This window comes from Perca flavescens, chromosome 6, assembly GCF_004354835.1.
Source record: "Perca flavescens isolate YP-PL-M2 chromosome 6, PFLA_1.0, whole genome shotgun sequence".
Lineage (NCBI taxonomy): Eukaryota > Metazoa > Chordata > Actinopteri > Perciformes > Percidae > Perca > Perca flavescens.
The window spans coordinates 32,051,492-32,076,325 of NC_041336.1; the positions used below are offsets into that span (position 1 = coordinate 32,051,492).

Below are 24,834 nucleotides of genomic sequence, written 5' to 3' on the forward strand. Positions count from 1 at the left end.
ATGGGCACAGTGAGCACTCCTATTTTCAACAAATCGTCTCGCGACGTGGAATTTAAGGGGTTCCCTTTCTCCGACAGTGATGACCACAATCTCGGTTTGAAGCGGGCGGAGGGAGGAGCACGCGTGGTAACTTTAGTCCTTTATAAATCTCCTACAAGCGACAACTGCTGTCCGCTTGACACGCGTAAAAAAGACGAGCCGTTCCCCAACTAAATGGGTTGAGGGAGACGCGTTAAAGCACTATGCAGTCGCACTTAAGGCAAATTCCGAGCTGTTTTTTAAAAGCTACTTTTAAAGGGAGACTTTCTCATCGTAAAATCACAACTGTGTATGAATCTGATTTGATCTCGCCTTAACGCGGACGCCAAACTTGGAAGGAAAAAAAAATCACACATTAAGTCAGGACCGAGTTTGAGTTCGGATGTTTATTGAACAACTTTGTGATATGTCTGAAGAATAAAAAATAAAAAAAGCAATGAATCGCACAACAAAGCACTGAAGTTTGACAGACCTGGGCTGGTGTTGGGGTGAGGTGCGGTTGGAGCGCTGCGGTGGAAGTGTGCTCAGTTCCACGGGCTACACTGTGCGTCCCGCTGACGAAAACCTCAATTTTTTTTGGTTTTTTGTAACTCTCCTGCTTTCATCTATATATTTCAGATTCATTTGGTGGCCGCACGTCCACCTCTGGAAACATTCAGCTGCACCTTTACGCACTCTCGCTGTGCGTTCACCGTCATCCGGGACTAGATTCGTTCGATCTCTTTTTGAACGAATAACGGGTCTCTTTTTGTGTCAAGACAGTTGAATGGATTTTAAGGCACACTTTACTGAAACTAGGGCATTAGCACAATACGAGTTTCGTATAGCTGTTCTTGGGTGAACTTTTTTTTTTAATCTGAGATTTGAAGACGTCAGAGAGAGAGAAGATGAACCTGTGTATCGTCAGCCTTCTCCTCACTTTGGATTTAGCCACCGTGGCGCTCAGTTTGTCCACATGCAGCACGCTGGACATTGATCAGTTCAAGAAGAAGCGCATCGAGGCCATCCGAGGGCAGATCCTGAGCAAACTGAAGCTCGCCAGTCCCCCGGAGGACTTCCCCGAGCCCGAGGAGGTGTCTCGAGACATTGTCGCCATTTACAACAGCACCCGCGACCTACTGCAGGAGAAGGCGAACGAACGGGCGGCGACATGCGAGCGGCAGCGGAGCGAGGAGGAGTATTACGCCAAAGAGGTGCACAAGATCGACATGCAGCCTTTCTACCCGTCAGAGAGTAAGTACGTGTGTGTGTGTTTGTTTATTGTGCGTGTGCCTGCGCAAAATGTGTAGCCTACGTGTGCGCACACATGTGCAGGCCCTATGTCGCCCCACTTATGTCACTTGAGTGTAAAGTTTAAAAGTATTGAGTCTCAAATAGCATTTGTGCGAGGTGACGTGTGTTTGCGATTGTTTTGGAAAAGCCGTTCCACCGTGCCTGGCTGGATGAGTGCAGATGGAATGGGGGAGTTAGAGCTGAGCTGGAGTTCTTGGACTTCAACAACGATTCCTCCTCTAACGCAAGAGAACTGCAGAGTGAACGGCCATCAACAGAGCCAGAACAAAATCCCATTATACTAAAACCTTGTGCTGTATGCTATGTTGACTCCATTAATCATTACATCTGTACACTTTACCATGACCTCCAGTAACAGTTAGAGCTAGGGTGTGTAGTGCCTTTACCTTGACCATGGCTGGATTAATCTGTTGCTCTGGGGCAAAAAAAGCCTTTTAGCCCTTGGTTTTCATCTAATGGTGTCTCTCTATGCAAATAGTTGTTTGGGCTTTGTTCACTCATGTTTTCAGTTATATATCTCTGAGATTTCTGCCTCTACACCACTTATTGGAACTACTTTGTACTAAAATAGTATCCCTGTAAAAACTGTGGATTTAATAAGGACACTATTTCTGAAAATACTTTTCTTTAATCTGGTGAACTAATCCTTTAAGGCACATTTATTCCAACTTTACTCCTTGAGTTGATCAAGTTCCCCAACGAAAACTCTCAATCATCAATTATCTGAAAGTAATATAATAATAATGTCACCATATCATATGTCTGCAGTGAAAACCCGGTACACCAGTGTCTTAGGTGTTTAGCAGTAAATTGGACAAACTGGCCTTGCAGAGCTGCTCTCTCTCTCTGGCTCACTTCTCTCCTCTGTGGGTAAACTTCACACAGCAGGGTTTAAAGAATCATTAAAGAGCTAATGTTGGGCAAAGTAGGATTAGAACACAGTTACATAGTGTCACAGCCAGAGTGACTATTCAGATTCTTTTCTGTTTGTTTTTTTTATTATTATTATTAAAAAGTGTTTTATTTAGAGAAGCTGCAGATTGCAGTTTTAAAAGTAGGAGGGAGTGAAGTCAGCACATTGTGGGGGTGATATTGTCTTCTGATTTCTAAATGTAGTATTGGCGCTGACATTAGAAGGGTGGCGTCATGACAGTAATGACTAGCAAAGACAAGCTGTTATTGTACTGAGTACACGAGTTGTAGAATATTTGTCCTTGAATTCAGTTTAAGAATTATTACCTTGTGTTATCATGTGAGCCATTATCTTTAAAAAAAAAAAAATACATTCAGTATTACACAATCACACAATCCCCCCTAAACTCAATTTACTTAGTCAGAAATTCTTCCACTGGTAGTAGGGGAGGATTTCTTCATCCTTCTTTTCTTTTAAAATGTATTATTGTGGAAAAAAAAGCCACATTTGAGCAGAAGCTGTGGGCTTAGTTCTCTGCTGACAGCTCCGGCGCTGAATCCACCAGCTTCAGTGACGCTGTTCTGTAGCTGACCCTAACCTTTGACCTCCCGTGTGGAGAAGATGAATTCCTCCTTCAGTGGATCAAAGAAACATCAGAAGAAAGGCATGGCTGTAGAAACAAAATAATCATATCAAATGAAACTGTAGAGCCATTAATCTCAATATGGGTTTCCCATTCACATCAGAAATGTGAGCACATGAACTGAAGCAAAAATAAATTAGCACGACATTTTGTATGCCCTGAGGTGTATTTTGCATTTAATGTTATCCTTGGCCCTGCCTCTTGTGTAAATACCTTAAATATGAATAGATGTGGCCGGATGCCAAGTGCAGTCAGGAAAGCATTCACAGGGTATAAATAATACTGAGTCAACACGCAGAGAGGAAAGAGGCCAGAACTGATTTCCATTCATTTGAACTGGTGACACTGGCCAGGGCCTTATATCTGGAAACAGATGCTGACAGGAGAGAGATCAAGCAGTGTACCCTTCAGCTGATATGCTGTATTTTTTGTCTCTTTCTCTTGATGTGCAAGTTTGAGTCACTGTGAAAGTCTCTCTCTCTCTCCCACACACACACACACACACACACACACACACACACACACACACACACACACACACACACACACACACACAAAAAGAGTATGAGCCTTGTTTAGTTAAGCCTGGAAATCTTCAGAGGTAGCAATGTGGGGCACAACGACCTTGAGAGCCTTAAAGAAATTCTAGGCAGCGGAATGAGGAGGGTGTGGGGGTGTATATGGAAAGGGTTGGAGACACTGTCCCAGGTCTCACAGTCGTTTTTTTAAACCCAGTTAGCTGTGAGGCATTGTGTGTATGCCCTGCCTGCCACTCACTGCATGGAAAATTCCAGCAAGATAGACGCTAAGTTGGTGTCTAATAACTTTTAAGGTCTTTTTGGAGATTTATCACAGTAACTGGGGGTGTGGAGTTTAAAATAACATGGGTGTTAACCAGGCACGGAGGGTCTCATGAAAAATGGTATAGGTTGCATTATGGGGAACGTAGGAACCAGCATTTTCTAAGCTTGACCCTTGCTAAATCTGACTAAAAGTCAATATATTTTTTAGTGGCTGACCTAGTATATGGGTTTTCAGAGCGCTTAGGTGCAAATTACATCATACGCTTATTGTTGGTGATGGTGGTCAGTGCGCAATTACTTACAGAAAGCTTATTGGTTGTCAGTTGCAGCAAGGGAGAGATCACTAAAGCAAAACTTGAAGAAGCTTGTCACTAAAATGAGAATAGCTGGTCCACCTTAAAGCCAGCCCACCTTAAGTTAGTCAGTCTGTGCTAAAGTTGCTCGATGGTGTTTTAAGCCCCCAATGTCTCCTTCCAGGCAGCGCTGCGACTGTTGACGTCAAGGCACCTAACCCTAACCATAACAATTGCCTAATCCTAGTGCCGTTGGGGGCTTGAAACACCGATAAACGCTAAAGTTGTCCACTAGCTCCGTGCCGGCTAACCCACTTCACTTTAACCAATAGGTAGCATGCAAGACACAGGAACTTGGCTTGGGTCTTGAGGAGTTGTAGCATTTATTCACCAACAGATAAACTGTACACACTCTGCACTGTTACTTTCACAGCTATAACGTTACTGCTAATTTCATACTCTAGACCAAACACACTATGACCAAAACTTTGTGTCACTGTATTTTCTAAGATTCTGGCAGTTTCACGGTATATCACAGTATTTTCTTTATTTTGCATGACTGGGCCTTTACATAGGTTTATAATGGCGTATTCTACAGTCAGGAGTACATAGAATACACAAAAAAACCTTTTAATGTCATCATGTTTACTGAAAGCTTTGATTACGAAAGTATTGCTGGGCTCCACATTATACAATATGTGAAGGAAATTAGAATGCATGAAACATTTACAGAATGTAAAGTATTTTTATACGAACCCTAGTGGAGTTTTCTCCCCATGTGTCCGGGTGCTCCGGTTTCCACCCACCACTAAAAACATGTCCCCCCCCGTCTCTACCGAGCTGATATGTGTTGAGTGTCTGGTGCCGTAAGGCTGCTGTGCATCACCCAGGTGGGTGCTACATATTGGTGGTGGTAGATATTGGTGGTGGTAGACACCCCATGTGCTTTGAGTGTCTATGATAAAGGGCTAAAAAAAAAAGACATATCTTAAATCTAGTGTTTTAATCATTTCTCTTTCTTGACTGTCTGTAGCGGGACCACAGGTGGACTGTTAATTGCGTTCGTAATGCCGCTCCACCGCTTGCTTATGGTGACACGGTAACTTTAGCACGACCGGCAACATCAGTGGCTAAATTATGTGGGTTTCTTTTACAAACAGAAAACTTCAGAACAGCGGACGGCTCCTGTCTTGAGCACACGTTTTTCTGGTGTATCTCCGGTCTCTCTTTTAACCGTCTATCTCTCTTTTCTGTTCTTGAATGTGCAGTGACAACGTAATATGCTACCTGGCTAGCTAGCAGCTATAACGTTACCTTGCATGCCCGTAAATTAGGGTGATCAGATTTCCTGGAGCTAAAACCGGGACACTTTGCGCATGACCGTAGTGTGTTTGTGCACGCACACGCTTTTTAACGTGAACATGTGCCAGCCCTGTTCAGACACAGACACAGACAGTAACTTCATTATTTTGATCCTAGGCTCCTCGTCTAATAATAAGTGTTTTTTCCTGTGAAATTAACAAAATTGCAGTAACAGCCTTTTTCAGTTTAGTGTGAGATTTATGTTGAGATTTTTTCTAAAAAAGATTTTTTTAAGTGTTATTTATTCCAATAACAGCAAAGTAATTCAAATGATCTATTGAAAATTTTGAGCATTAAACACTTAATTTCCTGCATTCTGGTGAATTTTTATGCACCTATTTCTACCTTTTTCTGAATCAATGTATGCTGCAAATATCTTTATTTAAAGAGAAACAGATTACAATCCAAATATAAAAACATAATGGAATATATTGCAGTAAGGCTGTCAGGCATTCTGTATTGCTTTCAACTATTTATTCTCCTTTGGATGGACTTTTCTAATTATATCTGAGTCAGCACACATGTAGCCTATAGGCATCATTTACTCTTACCTCCTGTTTTGCGTCTTTTGTTGGTTAAGTAACCTTAATGTGCATATGACAATTATTCACCTCAATGATACATTCATTCATTTTAATTTATTAATAAACCCCTGGACTGTAATATTTCAGATGTTTGAGCAAGATTTACTGCTCTTGTCCAAAACTTTGTGCACATTCAAAGTATATAAACACAGTAGTGTTCTCTGTGATTTGGAGGAGTTGTGATATTTTGAGAAAAATAATAATAGGAATAGTGATAATAGGCTATTACAAGAATAAAATCACAAGCTATATTTCAGAAAATAATCTATACCTGCACCATAGTCTGCTGTGCATTACGTGATTGCTCTGCTGATACGGTAGATCTCAGACCTTCTGACAGACACAGAGCCCCGTTTGGGTCTCTGGTCTCTGAATGAGACAAATTGTTTAGCTAGGGAAGTGACTGTACGCTGCTCTACGTCGGAGGTGGAAACCCAAAACTAAAGAATACACGGAGCACAAACGCAACACATCTGCCGCAGCATGTCCACAGCTGAGCGCATCCATGAACCTGAAGCTGCGCTGCATTTTACAGAGAGCGGACACTAAGAGACCCACAGGTCTGCTTCAGAGCTCCGTGTGTCTGAGTCTGAACCGTAGACTGGAAACGTCACGTCACGGGAACTTCAAACTAAATCATTAGTATTGCGCTCCTAAACTTTGTGTTGATGGCATCACTGTATTAGACTGATTTGGCTACGATTCCTCCGAAAACTTCACCCCTTTCACAGCTTTCCTCACGGAGAGACGGTTGCTAGGTGATAGCAACAAATACAGCATGGTCGGACCCCGCACGTAGCTGCCCTTTCTATTCGCCTCGGAAAAATAAACTGGACAAAGTTACATTCGGGGCTTCACTCAAAACATTCAGGGCTGAAGACACGGCAAAATCGGCTGACGCCGCTCCTGGTGTAAACCGGGACATTTTAGACAGGCTTTTGTCGGGACTCGGGACAAGCAATTAAAAATCGGGACTGTCCCGGTCAAACCGGGACTTCTGGTCACCCTACCGTAAATGCAAATGTACGTACATTTGTAAATGTACAATTACTAGTGTTACAAATTGTTTATGTCGCAAATTGTTGTCTGCCAAGGTGTTTTACCCTGTTAAAGAGTTAGTTGTGGGTTATTCATTGTTGCGTTATAAAGTTACAAGGTTACACAGTTAACAGGGGTCCCCTTCTCAATTCACTCGCAGCTTACTTCGGCCGTAGCACTCATCGTGGCCATGCACCAGTGTAACCGTATGTAAAAACTGCACACTCGCTTACGTGTGGGCTGAAGCTGCGTGCACAACATGCAATGGTGTGTATTGTTTGTGGCTGTGACACTGTTGTGGCCACATTGTGCTAGACCGATCACGCGGCCCGTGTGCAGCAGACAACGAGCGGATGCCCGTCCCGTTTTTTTTCCACCAAAGCAGTAGTGTGGCGAATTTCTGCCAGGCTTTCTACTGTATGTCGCCGGAGATCTTTGTAAGTGCAGCATAGATGTTACCGATGTCATCCGCTATGTTATGAGACTGCTGCTTGCTAGACACAATCGTACATCTGCCATCTTGGTCTTGCAAGCCGTCAGGTCTGTGCAAGCTCAGATGTTTTTTAATATCCCCACGGGCTATGGCAAGTGGATTGTGCCACGGATAACCTACTTGACCTACTGTCGTGTGACATCTACGTGTGGATACACTACACCGCCGCCAGTGTACATCGTCGTTGATTATTACGCTGCCACATCTACGCATCCTCGCCAGACATGACCCCTTCCCCAATTTAGAGTAAATTCAAGTCAATCAATACGTTTTAAATATGTTAAAATGTCTTTCAATTCATTCAATACATACATGTTCCAGGCCACTTCTTCATTATAAAAGTTGCTCTAAAAGTACTTCACAGTATAAAAATGATATATAGCTGAATTATGGCGTTTTTCCATCACATGGTACCTGCTCGACTCAACTCGACACACTGTCCATCCGTTTTCCATTGCAGATTTTAGTACCGCCTCAGCGTGGCTGGTCGTCATAGCGGCGCCGCAGTAAACTGCCGTGACCTAACATGACACACACACACACACACAGAACGTCGAAGGTGTGTTGTTGTTGCCACAGCCAGAAGACACATTTTGTTTCCAATGAAGCTGGAGGCAGCAAAAAAAAAACAGCTGGCTAAACTATTTAAAAATGGCGGGTTTGTTCAGGACACCCCCCTCTGTCGCTTTCACGTCACCTTTTGGTATCGCCTCAGCTCGCTTGGAACCTCGACTGAGGTGGTACTAAAAAAAGTACCTGTTAGCTGGTACCAGGTTTTTTTCGTAATGGAAAATCAAAAAAGGCAATTGAGTTGAGGCGAGTCAAACAGGCACCATGTAATGGAAATGCGCCATTACACCAACAGATTATGTGACCTGCAGTCTTGGAAGAATTCATTGCTTGTAACAATCATTGAACAATGCCCCCATCTACTGGCACTTTAGCACTTACTGTTAAAGAACTGTTTGTTTACATGTGTACGTATGTGTATGTACGCACGTGTACGCATATGCATGTATACATTTCATCATATACAAACTTATATCTGTAAATAGTACACACATTTTCATGTTTACCTTGTTCAGCTTTGGTTTTTTTTGCCATATGTCTATTTCTGTGTTGAGAGCAACAAAAAGGCATAGTTATTTTACAGTAATACTTTTCGTTGAAAGACCAGAGTGATGCTATAGTTTCTGCTGCCTTCACTCCCTCATTGTAAACTCGATGATTGAGAGATGATTGTTACCATGAATCAATATTGTGTACTTTGGTTAAAAAAGAGCAATCATTGATAACTTTTGTGATACGGTTTGGTAGGCTATATATTAATTATTGTTCTTAAAGCTACATTGTGTAAGAATTTCTCCCATCTATCGGTGAAATTGTATATGACAACCAACTGAATATTAGTTTCTAGCCCTTCCTCCTACGGTGGCCCAACCCAAAATTAGCTCTCTCCATCGACCTTTGGTCTTGTTGCTTTGCCTGTCGTGTTGCCGTTTTAATTCTCTTTTTCGCTTCCCTGGTGAGTAATCTCCCCCTGGCATTCGTCACGGTGCCAGTAGGTGTAAGAGGGTGAAATGCGGAGGTATGTCCCTCTTTGGCTAATGTATTTTAAAGATGGAGGCGCTACATGGCTGCCGTCATTTCAGCGAGTCGCTCTTTTCTACGCTTACGAGAATACTTTGATTAGTTGGTGGAAGTAATTACACATGAATGAGTACATATTTGTGAAAGAACAAAGGGGTTGCTGCTAAGACTAAAAACAAATTACACAATGTAGGTTTAAATTATGCACCATAGTTAATTTGCCATAATGTTATAAAGAGAAGAAGAGATGAAGAAGAATGCTGATGAAGCAAACAGATATTTAAAGTAAAATTATTTTATTTAAACAACAACCATCAAGTGTTTTTCTTCTTTGTGTTCATGTAGTAACCTGAATATTTCCCGGCCATGTTTACACATCTGTAAAGGTGAAACATTCTGTTTGGGCTATTTTCTGTATTCATTTTGAAATTATTGTAAAATATCTGACAGCAAATGAACGCAGCACTGTGTCACGGACGACCAGGAGACAGACTGGAGTAGTGAAGCAGATCTTTATTAATAATGATCCAACAAAGAGCAGGAAGCAACAGGCAGGAATCCGGTAGCTGAGTAGGCAGGTTTAGAGCAGCAGCAGACAACAAGATACAAAGTACTGGTAAGGCAAACTTGGATAGACTAGGCATAACGTGTGTGAGTCAGAGCGTCATGTAGAAACGAGACTAGACAAAGAGTGTGTGTGGTTGTGCTGCTTATGTAGGTGGTTGTTGATTAGCTGCAGGTGGTGAACTGAGGATGAGGCTTGATGAGGTGCAGGTGTGTGTAATCAGTACTGAGGGGACTGGGAGCGACTGATCTGCGTGAGTGGCGAGGAGTATGAATCAGTGGGAGGAGTTTGTGCTGGAGAATGAGAGGGAGGAGTGAGTGCTGGTGCCGGTGGGACCCTGACAGTACCCCCTCCCCCCAAGGCGGCTCCTGACGGCTGAGAAGAGGGCCGAACACGGCGACGAGGCCTGCCCCGACCCGAGGGGCGGGGCGACCTGGACGGTCGGCGTGGAACTGGTCGAGGAGAGCAGTGTCCAGGATGTCATCCCGTGGTACCCACGACCGCTCCTCAGGACCGTAGTCCTCCCAGTCAACCAGATACTCGAGACGCCGACCCCGTCGCCGTGAATCCAAGATGTGACGGACTCTATAGATGGCCTCATCGTCGACGGGTACTGGAGGAGGAGGCACCACGGCGTCAGGGTCTGTGGGAGGAGGAGAGACAGGGTCAATAAAGGGTTTCAATAGGGAGACATGAAACGAAGGTGAGATTCTGTACTGAGAAGGAAGAGTTAGCCTGGAGGTGACGTAATTTATCTGCCTCTGTATGGTGAAGGGCCCAATGTAGCGAGGGCTGAGCTTTCGGCAAGGCAGGCGGAGGCGGAGGTCCTGAGTGGACAGCCACACTTTCTGGCCGGGTTGGTACTGTGGGGTGTCGGACCGACGTCGGTCTGCATGTTCCTTGTGCCTGTGGACAGCTTGTTGGAGCTGCATGTGAGCTGCATCCCATACCCTCTCACTGTTCTGGAACCAGTGGTTAATGGCAGGCACCTCTGATGGCTCACCCGACCAAGGGAAAAGCAGGGGTTGATAACCCAGGATGCATTGGAAAGGGGTGAGTCCTGTGGTGGTTTGACGAAGGGAATTCTGGGCATATTCTGCCCAGGGGAGGAAACGGCTCCAACTGTTCTGGTTCTGGTGGCAGTAGGTCCTGAGATGACGTCCTATTTCTTGGATCTTCCGTTCAGTTTGTCCGTTTGTCTGAGGGTGATAACCTGACGATAGACTGACTGTCACTCCCAAGAGTCTGAAGAAGGCTTGCCAAACTCTGGAGATGAACTGAGGTCCTCTGTCCGAGACGATGTCCTCTGGAATGCCGAAGTTCCTGAACACATGACAGAAGAGTGCTTCTGCTGTCATGAGGGCAGTGGGAAGCCCGGGTAGAGGAATCAGCCTGCACCCCTTGGAGAACCTGTCCACTGCTACCAGGATGCAGGTGTGGCCATCTGATACAGGAAGGTCAGTCATGAAGTCTATCCCTAAATGGGACCATGGGCGTCGAGGAACAGGAAGGGGCATGAGCTTGCCTTCTGGGAGATTTGTGGGGGTGTTGGTTATGGCACAAACCAAACAGACGGAAACATAACGGGACACATCCTGAGAGATGGTGGGCCACCAGTACCGTTGGCGGAGGAGGGAGAGGGTACGCTTCCTACCCGGATGTCCCAAACCCGGAACGGTGTGGGCTGAGTCCAGCAGGATGGTACGGAACTGAGGAGGGACGAAGAGCACCCCTTCGGGACCTCTTGGCGGAGCGGGAAGGTGAAGGTTTGCCTGGGTTATCTGTTCGTCGATGTCCCAGACAATAGGATTGACGATCAAGGCAGGAGGTATGATGGGTTCAGGTTGGAGATCCTCAGCAGCTGATTGATGGGACGAGAGAGGGCATCAGCCTTGCCATTCTTGCTGTCTGGTCTATAGGTGATGTGGAAGTCAAAGCGAGTGAAGAAGAGAGCCCAACGGGCTTGGCGAGGGTTCAATCGTTTTGCCTCTCTGATATATTCCAGGTTACGATGATCTGTTATGACCTCAAACTGGTGATTTGCTCCCTCCAACTAATGTCTCCACTCCTCAAGGGCCAGTTTGATAGCCAGTAGTTCCCGGTTTCCAATGTCGTAATTCTGTTCTGCAGTAGAAAGCTTCTTGGAGAAGAAGGCACAGGGATGGAGTCTGTGAGGTGTTCCTTGCCGTTGTGACAGTACCGCTCCTGCCCCAGTGGAGGACGCATCAACCTCAACAACAAAGGGCAGGTCCGGGTTAGGATGAGCCAGGATAGGAGCAGTTATGAAGGCATCCTTAAGACGAGCAAAGGCAGTGATGGCCTCCTGAGTCAGGGACAGGGATTTGGGCTGCCCTTTGAGGGCCGAGGTCAGAGGAGCACTGATGTCACTGTAGCCGAGGATGAAACGTCTATAAAAGTTGGCAAATCCCAGAAACCGCTGGAGTTCCTTGATGGTGGAGGGAAGAGGCCAATGACGGATGGTGTCCACTTTCTTTTGGTCCATCTGGACCCCGTGTTGGTCGATGACGTAACCCAGAAACTGCACAGATGGGGTGTGGAACTCACATTTCTCCAGCTTCAGATACAGTTCGTTCTCTCTGAGTTTCTTCAGCACTTGACGGACGTGTAGTTGGTGTTCAGAGAGAGAAGAGGAATAGATGAGGATGTCATCAATGTAGACCACAACGAAGCGGTTGAGGAATTCCCGGAGGACCTCGTTCATGAATCCCTGGAATACAGCTGGAGCATTAGCCAGTCCGAAAGGCATGACCTGATACTCGTAATGTCCAGAGGGGGTGACAAAGGCTGTCTTCCATTCGTCTCCTCGACGGATGCGGATCAGGTTGTAGGCGCTTCGTAAATCCAACTTCGTGAAGATGCGGGCTCCCCGCAGCTGCTCCAGGGCCGCCGGAACCAGAGGAAGGGGATATCTGAACTTTATGGTTTGGGAGTTAAGGGATCTATAGTCAATGCATGGTCTCAAACCTCCATCCTTTTTGGCCACAAAAAAGAAACTGGAAGCGGCAGGAGAGGTGGATGGGCGGATGAACTGCTGCTAAAGGGCCTCCTTCACATATTCCTCCATGGCTTTCTGTTCTGGGATTGAGAGGGGATAGACCTGTCCTTTAGGGACGATGACTCCGGGGTTCAGCACAGTCCCAGGGTCAATGTGGAGGTAACTTCGTAGCCAGTTGTTTACTAAACATGTCCTCGAAGTCTTTGTAAACAACGGGAAGGTCCACTTGATGAAGAACGTCGGGGCTCTCGATGGTAGTGGAACACACGGGAAACCGGGGTCCATTGCTTGTAGATGAAGAAGGAGGTTTTGGAGGTGATTTCCTCTGGAGCGGTGTGACGCATGCATGAATACAGTCCTCTCCCAATTGTAGAACCTCTCCAGTCGTCCAGTCCATGGTAGGTTGATGCTGCACTAGCCATGGCCTTCCCAGGATGATTTCGGCTGTGGAGTCTTCTAGTACCAGGAAGGTGAGTTTTTCAGAGTGCAAACTGCCTACCCAGAGCGTCAGTGTAGGGGAAACATGGCCAATCCGACCCTTTCCTAGCGGCTTGCCTTGGATGGTGTGAATTTCCAAATCCTGCGGGATCCGACGTTTGTTGACCCCTAACGTCTGGAGGAGGGGAATGGAGATGAAATTCCCCGCTGAGCCTGAGTCGATGAGGGCATGCGCTGAGACACAGATACGGGTAGTCAATACTTGTACAGGAGTGCGAATCAGAGTCTCAATTCTTGGAGGGAGTTGGATGGCGCTCACCGCTGGGCGCTGGGGACAGATAGGGCAGTCTCTGATGAAGTGCTTGTCCCCTCCACAGTACAGACAGAGCCTTAGCCCTAGGCGGCGCTGACGCTCAGCGGGTGACAGGCAAGCAGAATCGACTTGCATAGGTTCAGTGGCTGGAATACTGCTAGGCGATACCGAAGGAGGAGAGGAAACAGCCGTGGCAGAGGGTTCACAGGCAGACAAGCGTTGAGCCACACGTACAGTCTTTTGTATGAGGTTTTCCAGTCACATGGTGTCATCATACACCACTACTAGCTGACGAACATCAGGGTGGAGACCATGTCTGAATGCCGTTATGAGGGCTGTCTCGTTCCAACCGCTAGCAGCTGCTAACGTACAAAACTGGAGAGCATATGTACTCACAGACGATCCTCCCTGGCGAAGCCGGTAAAGTTGATCATGCACAGTAAGGTCAGCCGCCACCTGCCCGAAAACTTCCTTGAAGTGTTGAATGAAAGCCGACAAAGATGTCACCAACCGGGAGTTAGAGTTCCATAACGACTGGGCCCACTGGAGAGCACGGCCTGACAGCAGGGAGATCACAAAGGCCACTCGGGCCGTGTCGTTGTTGAAGAGGTGGGCTTGCATCTGGAAATACAGCGACACCTGGAGCAGAAATCCCCCTACTTAAAATCAATCTGCAGATGACAAAGAAATTTTTCAAAACAAGTTTTATTTTGTTTTGACTCATACACACACACACACACACACATTTTGTGAAAATATAAATTAGTTTGTTTTTTTGGGGCGGGGGGGGCTATATATTCAACAACCACAAAACGGATGCGTGAGATTAAGCTGTTTTCACACATACAGGTAATTCACTTCTCGTTCCTCGCTAAAAGTTCAAATAATTTTAACGTTATTGCGCAACCTTGCCCCTGTTTTCACCTGTTGCTGAATAACGGACGTTAACATCCCATGGTCTCTTGAATGTAGCATACTTGTCGCAAGCTCCTTCGTAGCGATAAAAAACAAACATCGAAGAGGAGCGCCGTACTACAGAGCGCCGATTGCTAGTTGTGTAAGCCGCTACAGAACTCCGTCACAGCTCGGTCGTATCAGCAGCATTTAATAGATGTATTGAGCCGCAAAAGAGTTCCTCAACACCGCCTCTGGTGCCCCGCATGGTGCTCCGTCAGGTCAGCGGTAGCTGGTGGTTCAGTTATCCGAGAATAGGTGACTCTCAGCCGGGGACAGAGCACCGCGAGCTGCCGGTCATTTCGGCGGAGATTATGGATAAGTAAGTAATGAAACGACTTAGTTAAGAAAATAATTAATGTTAGTCCCTGTAGCTGCCATGTTGTTTGTGTATCTCTATGGCAAATGCGCTGGGTGAGGGCTGAGCAGTGTTGCCAGATCTTGCGAGACAAATAAGCAACCAGGCCTGTGAAAACAAGCCCAAAACAAGCGACTTTTTCTAAACTGTGTGCACGGTTTTACAATCCGTGGGGATGGATTTTAAACTGTGGGTACAGATTGTCAATTTACAACTGTGTACACACGGTAGTTTATTTATTTTTCTCCCCCCTGAGCTTCAGGACAATGATCACAAGAGTTAGTTAAACCACCTTTTAACATTATTTAACATTAGAAAGCTGATGGGATATCAAATATAGACTGATGTACCAAGTACATTATATACACAGTAAACCTCTGATAATTAAAATTTGCACACACAAATAAATATCATCCTGAATTCACAAATTCGTTATTTATTGTTGCAGGGACTGCAGAAGATCCCATTTTTAAATAACTATAACCCAGAAACAGGAAAAATTATTGATAATCTTAGTGTGCAGCAATAAAGTGGCTCCTGCTCTGATAAACAAATGAGTGAGTTAGAAAAGACTTAAATAAACTAAACTGGTTTAAAAACCATTCCAGTCAAAACCATTTGAACAGGTGAGGATGAGGCTTGGTCTAAAACATTTTTCTTACAACTCTTAACACTTTAACCTCATATATATGAAGAATAACACCACCATTATCTTTCTCATCACTCACTGACATTTTCCTAAACAGAAAAAAAACGATTGCCCTGCTCTGCCTCTGATTGGCTAGTACTCGTTGCCATCTGGGTCAGAGCCAATTAGAAGCAGGATGTGGGTGTGAAAAACCTCTGCTGTCTCCTGTGTGTATGGGGAAAGGGGAGGGACAGAAGGAACAGGCAAGACAAACTCCTTCGTTTAAATAACATATAGAAAATATCTGCTTGACAACGTATTATGGAGCTGGGAACAAGCCCTAATAAGCAACTACACTTTAGAAACAAGCCCAAAAAAAAACAAGCGACCCGCGACTACCAATATTTGTAAGCGACTTTACAGAAAAACAAGCCCAAAGTTGCTTATAATAAGTGGACTTGGGAACACTGGGGCTGAGCCCGTTTTGAGCTACGGGAGCCCAGAGGGGAGCGTTCAATTTTCATTTAAAGAAATCAACGTTAACTACACATTCGAGTTAATTGATAAAATTGATTTATCGCCCAGCCCTAGCACATCCATGTAGTTCAATGCTTAAAAATACTTTAATAGTGCATAATTTGGCCCATTAGTAATTTCCACTCCATTAGTAAACTACAGTAATTGATGAATGGCATCATCACAAGAGATGAGAACTTTCATTCACTTTTATTAAAATCTCATTACATGTCTCTCTCTGAAATAATATAGTCCACAGTCCCTGTCTCGGTGTTAAATGGAGTTGCTTAGCGTTTTTCTTTGGTGATGGCCTGCTTGATCGTAGTCCTTTTTAGCAAATATATTTCAATTTCTTGCCAAAAGTTAGGTGAGAAGATTGATACCACTCTGATATCTGCACTCTAAATATGAAACTCGAACCCGCAACAGGTTAGGTTAGCAAAGCTTAGCATAAAGGCTGGAAAAAACGCTAATTGCCGTTTTACAGGGGGTTAAAGCTACATTATGGAACTATTCTACCTTTAAAATTACAGCTTCAGAGGGGCGCCCTGGTACCCAGTCGTGGTAGAAGTATTCAAATCCTTTACTTAAGTAAAATTATTAATACTATACTGTAAAAATACTCTGCTACAAGTAAAATTCCTGCATTAAACATTTTTACTTAAGTAAAGTTAGGCACAATACGTTTTGGCCCACCATCTGGCCTTCCTCGGGTGTATTTGATTGCAGTGACCCATGACCCTTATCTGTTGTCATCGCATCACATGGTCAGAGGTCATGTGATATGTGAAAAATAAACATACATAGAGTTACTGTTCAGACATAGATGTACATACTAATACTGTCCAGATTGGGCAATTAAGATGACAAGATAATGAGCTCAGTGTTTCACTTTACAGATGATGCATGTAGTTGTTTAAAAACAACAGACTCAAGCGGATCTGACTCTCATAAATACAATTCATATTCCTCACACAACAATTTAAGATGGCTACACATTTTCTCAAAAGGTGACATAAATAAATTGTGACACGTTTACGAAATAGATCAAAAACAGCAGTTAAGAATAGGGCTTGTTAGGATGACAAAAACACTGGCTTCACTGCTGTACTATAGACAACCTAAGTGTCAAACTTACAAAATAGTTACAATTTGGTGAAATAAAAGACAATGCCAACAATTGAGGCAGCCACTTTTTTATTTTGTGTTTATTTTGATCTTTCACTTCAGTACAATCACAACATGGTATATTTCCAGTTGACATAGCGCTCATTACAATCACAAAGTGTTTTAACAAATGCAAGTATGAACAATTACTTGCTGTGTTTTAAGTATAACTTGTACTCTAGATTTGTTCGATTGTTTAAAAATGTAATTTCTTTTCCTCTTTTACAATTTTTTATAAATAAATAAAATAAAAGAGGCAGACACTTTTTGTGGACTGTGTACTCATTTCTTACGACTCTATTGGCGGGTTACGAGTGAGTGTGCCTCTTATAACTCAAAACTGAAAGACAATTTTCAATACAAACATCATCAATATCAATATAAATACCATGCCAGGATCAAAGATGTGTTAGTACAATCTCAAAGTCCTCATTTAGTCCTCCTGGTTGTAGCATATGTAGAGTGTAGATCCAATATGTCTCCCTTTGGAGTAGGATATTTTAGGGATGTCCCTAAAAATATGTGGGCAATGAGAAGGTGCTACTTTCCCGCAGAGGGGGAGACATCCATAACCTCCTACTCCAAATTCGCCGGATGACACAATCTTCTGAACATAGCCATACTGAGAAATACAGAGAGAGTTGCGTCGAGCTGATAGTCTTAATTAGCTTTGTAGCAACTCATTTGGAAATAGCTTGACTGTAACAGACAATCATTAATATCAAAAAGTTACGCACTAAAGCTTTAACTTAAGGTTATACTACGCTGTCTCTTCGACCTCATTTCAGCTAACGCTAATTAGCGTTTGACAAAAACGATTAACAGATCTGTATGATTTAGCTACCGCTAACTAGCGTGAGCACAAGCATTTAGTGCAACAGTGGCGAGGAAAAACTTCCTTTTAGGCAGAAACCTCGAGTGGTGAGGAAAAACTTCCTTTTCGAGAGAAACCTCGGACAGACCCAGGCTCTTGGTGGGCGGTTGTCTGACGGTGCTGGTTGGGGGTACGATGAACAGTGGCAATTATAGTCATAATAAAGATAATGGAACTTTGACTAGAAATAGTCAGGGCACTGCAGGGTGTAGAAGGGCGCCGAGCAGGACCACGGCGGCAGCTGCAACCGTGATTTATGTGCCACAGTAATCCAAGGAAAACTGCGAGGCGAGAAAACATAAGGACTCCGGGAAATAAGCTCCCCAGAACTAAGTTGCGCTCTATAATGTGGGCTGGTTGACACAGTGCTTCCCTGTTTGTGGGCTATAATTGAGCTAAATGGACAGAATGTCTGTGTTTTGTGGCCTGTGTGCCCTCCAGCTGATTGTATGTCTCTGGAGTGCTATAGAGTTCCAGGTTCCTCCACAGCGGCCTGTGAGCTCGCATTCACAAAACAGTCCTTTAGTCTCATGCAGCCTACTAAAGAGTCTGACTGAGACAACTGAGGGCTTGTGTTCAGGCTGCATTGGCAATATAAGATTTGGTTATTATTGAATGATACAAAGAATATTTTTATACTGAACTGCAAAACAGTGATTATGCTCAGTTGGAGCTTTCAGTGTCCATGCAGGAAGTAGTGATGTTCATATCATATAGTGCATTGTAAAGTAAGGATGTGAAGGTTGGATTGTTAGTTAAAAATGTTATAAATGTTCACGTTCAGCATCAAAGCTTCACATTCCGTCTCATTCTAGTAGTTGACATTTTTATTATTGGAGAATAACCACCATCTTTCCCTAACTTTAATGAAATGTTTTTTATCATATCCATGTTATTACCATATCATATTTATATCAAATTAAATCATTAAATTATGCTGCAGAAGTAGGTTGAGAGCTTTCGTGTGGCATTTGATTTAAACTGCTTTTTTCAGAAGTGCCGTAGAAACACACACACACGCACACACACACACACACACACACACACACACACACACACACACACACACACACACACACACACACACTACAACACAAATCCTGCATCAGTGCAGAGACGCAGTGTGTGCCCACTGCTTTAAATATCCTGAGGTGGAGGTGGAGGTGGAGAGAACCTTCACCTATTTTTTTCTTCCAATCAATGACTCTTTTTGATAATGACTCACTTTTTTAGGACCTGTTGCTAAGGTGTTAGGGACTGTTCGTTATTTATTTCAGGGGCCACCGGAGGAGTTTTGGGATCTTTAGCCAAAACAGACCTGACCCTCCCTAAATGAGATGGGAAAAAGGGAGACCCTCCCCAACATTTTATTGATGCCTTTTGTACTGGTTTACACTTGGCAAAGACGTATATATGCTCATTGTTTTTTTTTATAGCCATGTAATATGTGACTTAACCTCTGCATTCTCATTTTACGCATCACAATCCTCTGTTATGGTGTGGTGGCCATTTCAGTAGATTTACTCACTAACATTGTTGTGGAAACCCAATAAGCATGGAAACTAAATGCACACTTCCTGCATTACTTCAAATACTAAGTTACTCCTTAGTTATGGCAATCATGCTGATGAATAAAATTATTTTTTCAGCAGATGTCTCAGTTACAACATGATGGAGCTAGCAAAGCAGTTTTGAGTTTATATGTGCAAGCGGGATTTATTCAGTTTGGGAAATCCCACAGTCTCTAAAGCTACAGCTCAAAAAACCCATCTGCTAGCGATAGGAGCCGAGACTGAGAGAGTTACATGGATTAATATGCACCAAACAAGCTACATTTTGCTGTTTTCATGAATACAACAGTTGGGTGACCATCCCCCCTAGACTAAAACAAATTGGATGACCCTCCCATCAACAAAGAATAAAAGACATGACCCTCCCCTATTTTCCTCCGGTGGTCTATGCCATAAATACCGAACGGTCTCTTAGACACGTTTTTTCTCAATGGGGGCGCCCTGGTAGCTCACTTGGTAGAGCGCACGCTGCATGTATCAAGCCTCAGTCCTTACCGCAGCAGCCCCTGGGTTCAAATCCAACCTATGGCCCTTTACTGCATGTCTTCCCCTCTCGCTCCCCACCATCCTGCCCACAACTGTCCTATCCGGTTACCTGTTGCCAGTCTGACATGCCGCCACTCCGACATGCTTCTATTCAGACATGCCGCTATTCCGACATGCCGCTATTCCGACATGCTGCTATTCCCTAACCCTAACCCTAATGGAAACAAAGGTTCGGAGTGGTGGGACGTTGAAAACAATGGAAGTGCTGCCACTCCGACAGTTAGACATCAATGTCGGAGTGGGGGTATGTCGGAATGGATGGTGGAACCTAGAGCTGGGCAATATATCGAGATTATATTGATATCGTGATATGAGACTAGATATCGTCAAAGATTTTGGATATTGTTATATCGTAATATGCCATAAGTGTTGTCTTTTACTGGTTTTAAAGACTGTATTATAGTAAAGTGATGTCATTTTCTGAACTTACCGGACTGTTGTAACTGTTCTATTATTTGCCTTTACCCACATAGTCATTATATCCACATTACTGATGATTATTTATCAAAAATCTCATTTTGTGAAAGCACCAATAGTCGACACTAAAATATTGTCTCTGTATCGATATCGAGATATTTGGTCAAAAATATCGTGATATTTGATTTTCTCCATATCGCCCAGCCCTAGTGGAACCCATCCTATCCATTGAAGGCGAAATGCACAAGAAAACAATTACTTCACTTTGCAGAAAGCTTCTTTTTCATAAACTTTAAACTTTAAAACAGCTTATATTGTAGAGTCACACAGCTTATATTATAAAGTCATACACCTTATATTGTAATGTAGTACCACAATGTCCCACCAGACTTTCTCACAACAGAGGGTCGCACTCGTAACTATTCACGCTGAAATGAGAGATGACAGCAACAGATTTGAACATTTGAATATTTACAGCAAAAATGTGATTGGCTGATAGAGATTGTAGCTATGGTTATAAGGGGTAGCAGGAGATGAGGGAGAGAGAGGGAAATGAGAATGAGTGTGTAACATAAGCTACTGATACTGACTGAATTTATGCTAAGCTTTATGTGTCTACAAGTGTGTGTACTGTTGTGGCAAACTGTGATCATTGGACTAAACCCATCTGTCCTACCACCACCTCAAGCTAAAACATGTCTATGAATAAAGTAGGGATGCAAGTCATTCAAAGTTTTTCCTCCCAATACTGATTCTAATACCTCAACTCAGGTTAGCTGCCACTACTGATTACTTATCTGGTACCAGTATTCCTTTTCCCCAAATTTAAAATCTGTATATCTACTGTGTGTGACGTAGTGGGTTGGGAAAAGGCACTGAAAATGGACATCGACCCGCTGTGACTGAATGAATTGAAATTATATGGGAAACATTGATTTTATGACGTATCGCACTATTTTACGTGGCAGTACTGGCCAATTATCGATTTTTTTATTTTATAAATTGTGCATGAGAATTGAACTTTTTGGTACAAGAAAAATAAAATCACTTGTTTTTTTCAGTCCGCTAGATGGTGCAGTTTAATCTTTGTGAAATGTATCTTTTTGGATAAAACATGTTGACACAGTTTTCCTTTAGGAAGATACTTTGAAGTTGGAAAAAAGGTAAATTGCAATATATTGCAGAATATGTTTTTAATCATAATAATATGGTATAGTATTTTAGGTTATTTTAACCATATGAAATGGTTTTCATCAGTAGATAAATTTTACTGTAAATTTCATAGTTTTGTTCTGTAAACTGGTTTCCTTTCTACCATTTGATATGATTGTTCCCCAGAGCCTCCTCAAAGCTACTATGCTCATGGGTGGCACCTTAACCCTTAAGCCACCAGGCAATCCCCAAATATAACTCATACTACATCCTCTAGGGTGCTGACTAATAGCACAGAGAGCTCTGCCGTACACAACTGTAAAGAAGAGGAATGATGTTGGCAATTTTAGGTGAAATAGTGAAGGTGGCACCTCCTTTCCAATCATCTATGTGATCAAGTCATGAAATACAGCAAGCTATGATAGGTCTGGGTTCAACTCTCAGCCAAGTCACTCTATTTCATCTCAGACCCATGTCAAACTCCTGGCTAAATAGCAAGTCCTCCCTGCATAGGTGGGTACTATGACATCTCCTGGTATCTTTTTAGAATAATTTCTTTCACATGTCTATTGTGGAAATGGTTTTTACCAACAAGCTAGCAACAATAACCACTCTTTCCTCGATCGTTGATGCCCCTGCAATTGTTAGCTTCCCTTTGGACTTCTAGCTGGCTGAAATCATTATTTTATTAATAAAGAACCCAGAGATAAAATGTGAATGGTTATTTATAATATCACCCCATGGAGCGTATTTTAGTTATAACGGCAAAAATGATAGGGGGCAAACTCTGTGCTTGATTTTTCCAAACTTTGGTCTTGATGAAGGCTCTCTCTGAGAGACTAGAGGGCCCTGCTGGTTCTCTTCTGGTGTTCTGTGTATTTGTGAAAGACTGTGTGGAATGACCGAAAATCAAAGGTGTGTGGTTCATGTTGGAGTGAAAGTGTTGTTATGGCCATGTGTTAATCACTTGGGTTTGAGTCTTGTGATGTGAGTGTGTGATGGATGGTGTGAACCCCTGGCTAATCTCCTCTGCACCTCTCTAAATAAACCCAGTAGTGTGACGACTGTTGACATGTGAAGGGAGGCTTGTAAAAATAGCCAAACACTGTATGTTCTAAACATCTAACAAATCTGAAATAAATAATCTCTGAAATAAGAATGTTGCACATAAAACTACAGGGTATCTGCAATGTGCGCTGGTCCTGACCCATTTAGAGCTTTACATTCAATAATTTCAATTTAAAATTAGAAGAGAAGGCACTGTATTTATGATAAAACTAAAGTGATGTGCTCTCATTTATTGTGATTCTAGCAGCAGGATTCGGGATAAGTAGCCTAGTAGCCTGTTTCTGCTTTTTGAAAAGACCAGTGAAAAGTGCATCATAAGCTGAAGTTTACTTTGTACCATTATTTAGTGAACATATACGTAGGTTAAGACAGGTGGCTGCTTGTCACATTCAAAACTTTGTAATAGAAGACTCTGTTTACTAGTTCTTCAGATATGGAGGATACAAACGCTCTTGGGCATCAGGTTCGGTGGTTATCGTACCATTTACATGCTGTGTTCCCTTCGATAGCTCAGTTGGTAGAGCAGAGGACTGTAGGTTGATAATTGCAGGCATCCTTAGGTTGCTGGTTCAATTCTGGTTCGAAGGAAGTAGTTTTCATTGTTGCAAATTGTGTTGCAGTATTATAGAGATGGAGAGTGATGATGCATCATTGGAAAGTTACTTTGTACCATTATTTAGTGAACATATACCGTAGGTTAAGACAGGTGGCTGTTTGTCACGTTCAAAACTTTGTAATAGAAGACTCTGTTTACTAGTTCTTCAGATATGGAGGATACAAACGCTCTTGGGCATCAGGTTCGGTGGTTATCGTACCATTTACATGCTGTGTTCCCTTCGATAGCTCAGTTGGTAGAGCGGAGGACTGTAGGTTGATAATTGCAGGCATCCTTAGGTTGCCGATTCAATTCCAGCTCGAAGGAAGTAGTTTTCATTGTTGCTAATTGTGTTGCAGTATTATAGAGATGGAGAGTGATGATGATGTTTCATCGGAAAGTTACTTTGCACCATTATTTAGTGAACATATACGTAGGTTAAGACAGGTGGCAATGTAACGTTAATGCTGTGTGTAATGCTCTCAGTTCCCCGTCAGAAAGGGCTCTCTGATGGCAAGGTAAACTGGTGAAAATATTGCATATGCTTATTAAAGGCTAATTACCGTTTTTTTTCAAACTGGATTGAACCCTATTTTCCTATGTTTTTGTGTATAAGTGACTGATGGGAACAACAATCTTTGAAATTGGTCCAGTATTAAGTGTGAACGCTGTAACGTACAGCCACAGACCAGGGTGCATTGTAACCATATGGGGCAAATCAGTTCAGTGTCTGTTATTGTCTACTAAAAGTGCTTTATTTTGCCACTGAAAGGCTCAGATTATTATTCTAAGTGTCTGACAACAATATGGAAAGGATCCATACAGAGATAGGGCTTTTTAAAATGTCTTTAAAGCAACACTGTAACTTTTCCCTTTTCGGTCCCCCTACAGGTTGTCTAATTGGAACTACAGCTTGCGCGACCCACCGCTTCGGTCCCCCTACAGATTGTCTCATTGGAACTACAGCTGCAGCTAAAAGTTACATAGTGTTGCTTAAAGACCTATCTGTCTAACTAGAAACTTCTGAGGTCCCTAGCGCTAAACCCACCAAACTCCATTTAAAAAAAACAATACTTTTAGCGTGTATAGAGTCAACATATTTTCATTTCAGTGAAGTTAAATACAAGCTTCACAATTGCCATATTAAATTACATTGTAGATTGTTTCACCCCTGCTGACTGCAGCGATCTTGCTTAATACTGGACCAGCGTCACAGATTGTTGTTCCCATCAGTCACTTAGTGACAAAAACATAGGAAAATAGGGTCCAGGTTGAAAAAAAACGGTAGTTACACTTTAAACTACCTCTTTCGGTGGTCCTTTTTTAGGTGGTTAAAACACACTTTGTTGGTACCCCGGTCCACAGCGATACAGATCGCTCTATTCAAAGCCATTAGTCCTTTGACAAAAACAGTAATTTTACCTCGCAGAACAAGGGGCTAACGCTGCCTCAATCGGTTAGTTAGAACAAAAGTCACACAATAACAAACTTTTTCGGCTCCGACCTAACGTGGCGACCACAGCATACATTGCTTAGCTTCCTGTGTGTTTCTCCAAACATGGGGCTGTGCCAACCGCTGTACTTTATATAGTTACTTTGTAGTTA

At 43.1% G+C, this 24,834-nt stretch overlaps 1 protein-coding gene and 2 non-coding genes across 3 annotated transcripts in view; all 3 read left to right on the plus strand.

Annotated features, from left to right (window-relative positions):
- The window catches only part of tgfb2 (transforming growth factor, beta 2), a 70,992-nt gene continuing 46,158 nt past the window's right edge, over positions 1-24,834 (plus strand). The window contains exon 1 of the mRNA XM_028580823.1: positions 1-1,272. Within this exon, the coding sequence (XP_028436624.1) occupies positions 927-1,272 (346 nt within the window). The 5' untranslated portion in view covers positions 1-926. The remainder of the gene's footprint in view (positions 1,273-24,834) is intronic.
- On the plus strand, positions 23,134-23,222 carry trnay-gua (transfer RNA tyrosine (anticodon GUA)). Its single transcript is given in 2 exon segments — positions 23,134-23,170; positions 23,187-23,222. It is a non-coding gene; the product is annotated as a tRNA-Tyr (tRNA).
- On the plus strand, positions 23,468-23,556 carry trnay-gua (transfer RNA tyrosine (anticodon GUA)). Its single transcript is given in 2 exon segments — positions 23,468-23,504; positions 23,521-23,556. It is a non-coding gene; the product is annotated as a tRNA-Tyr (tRNA).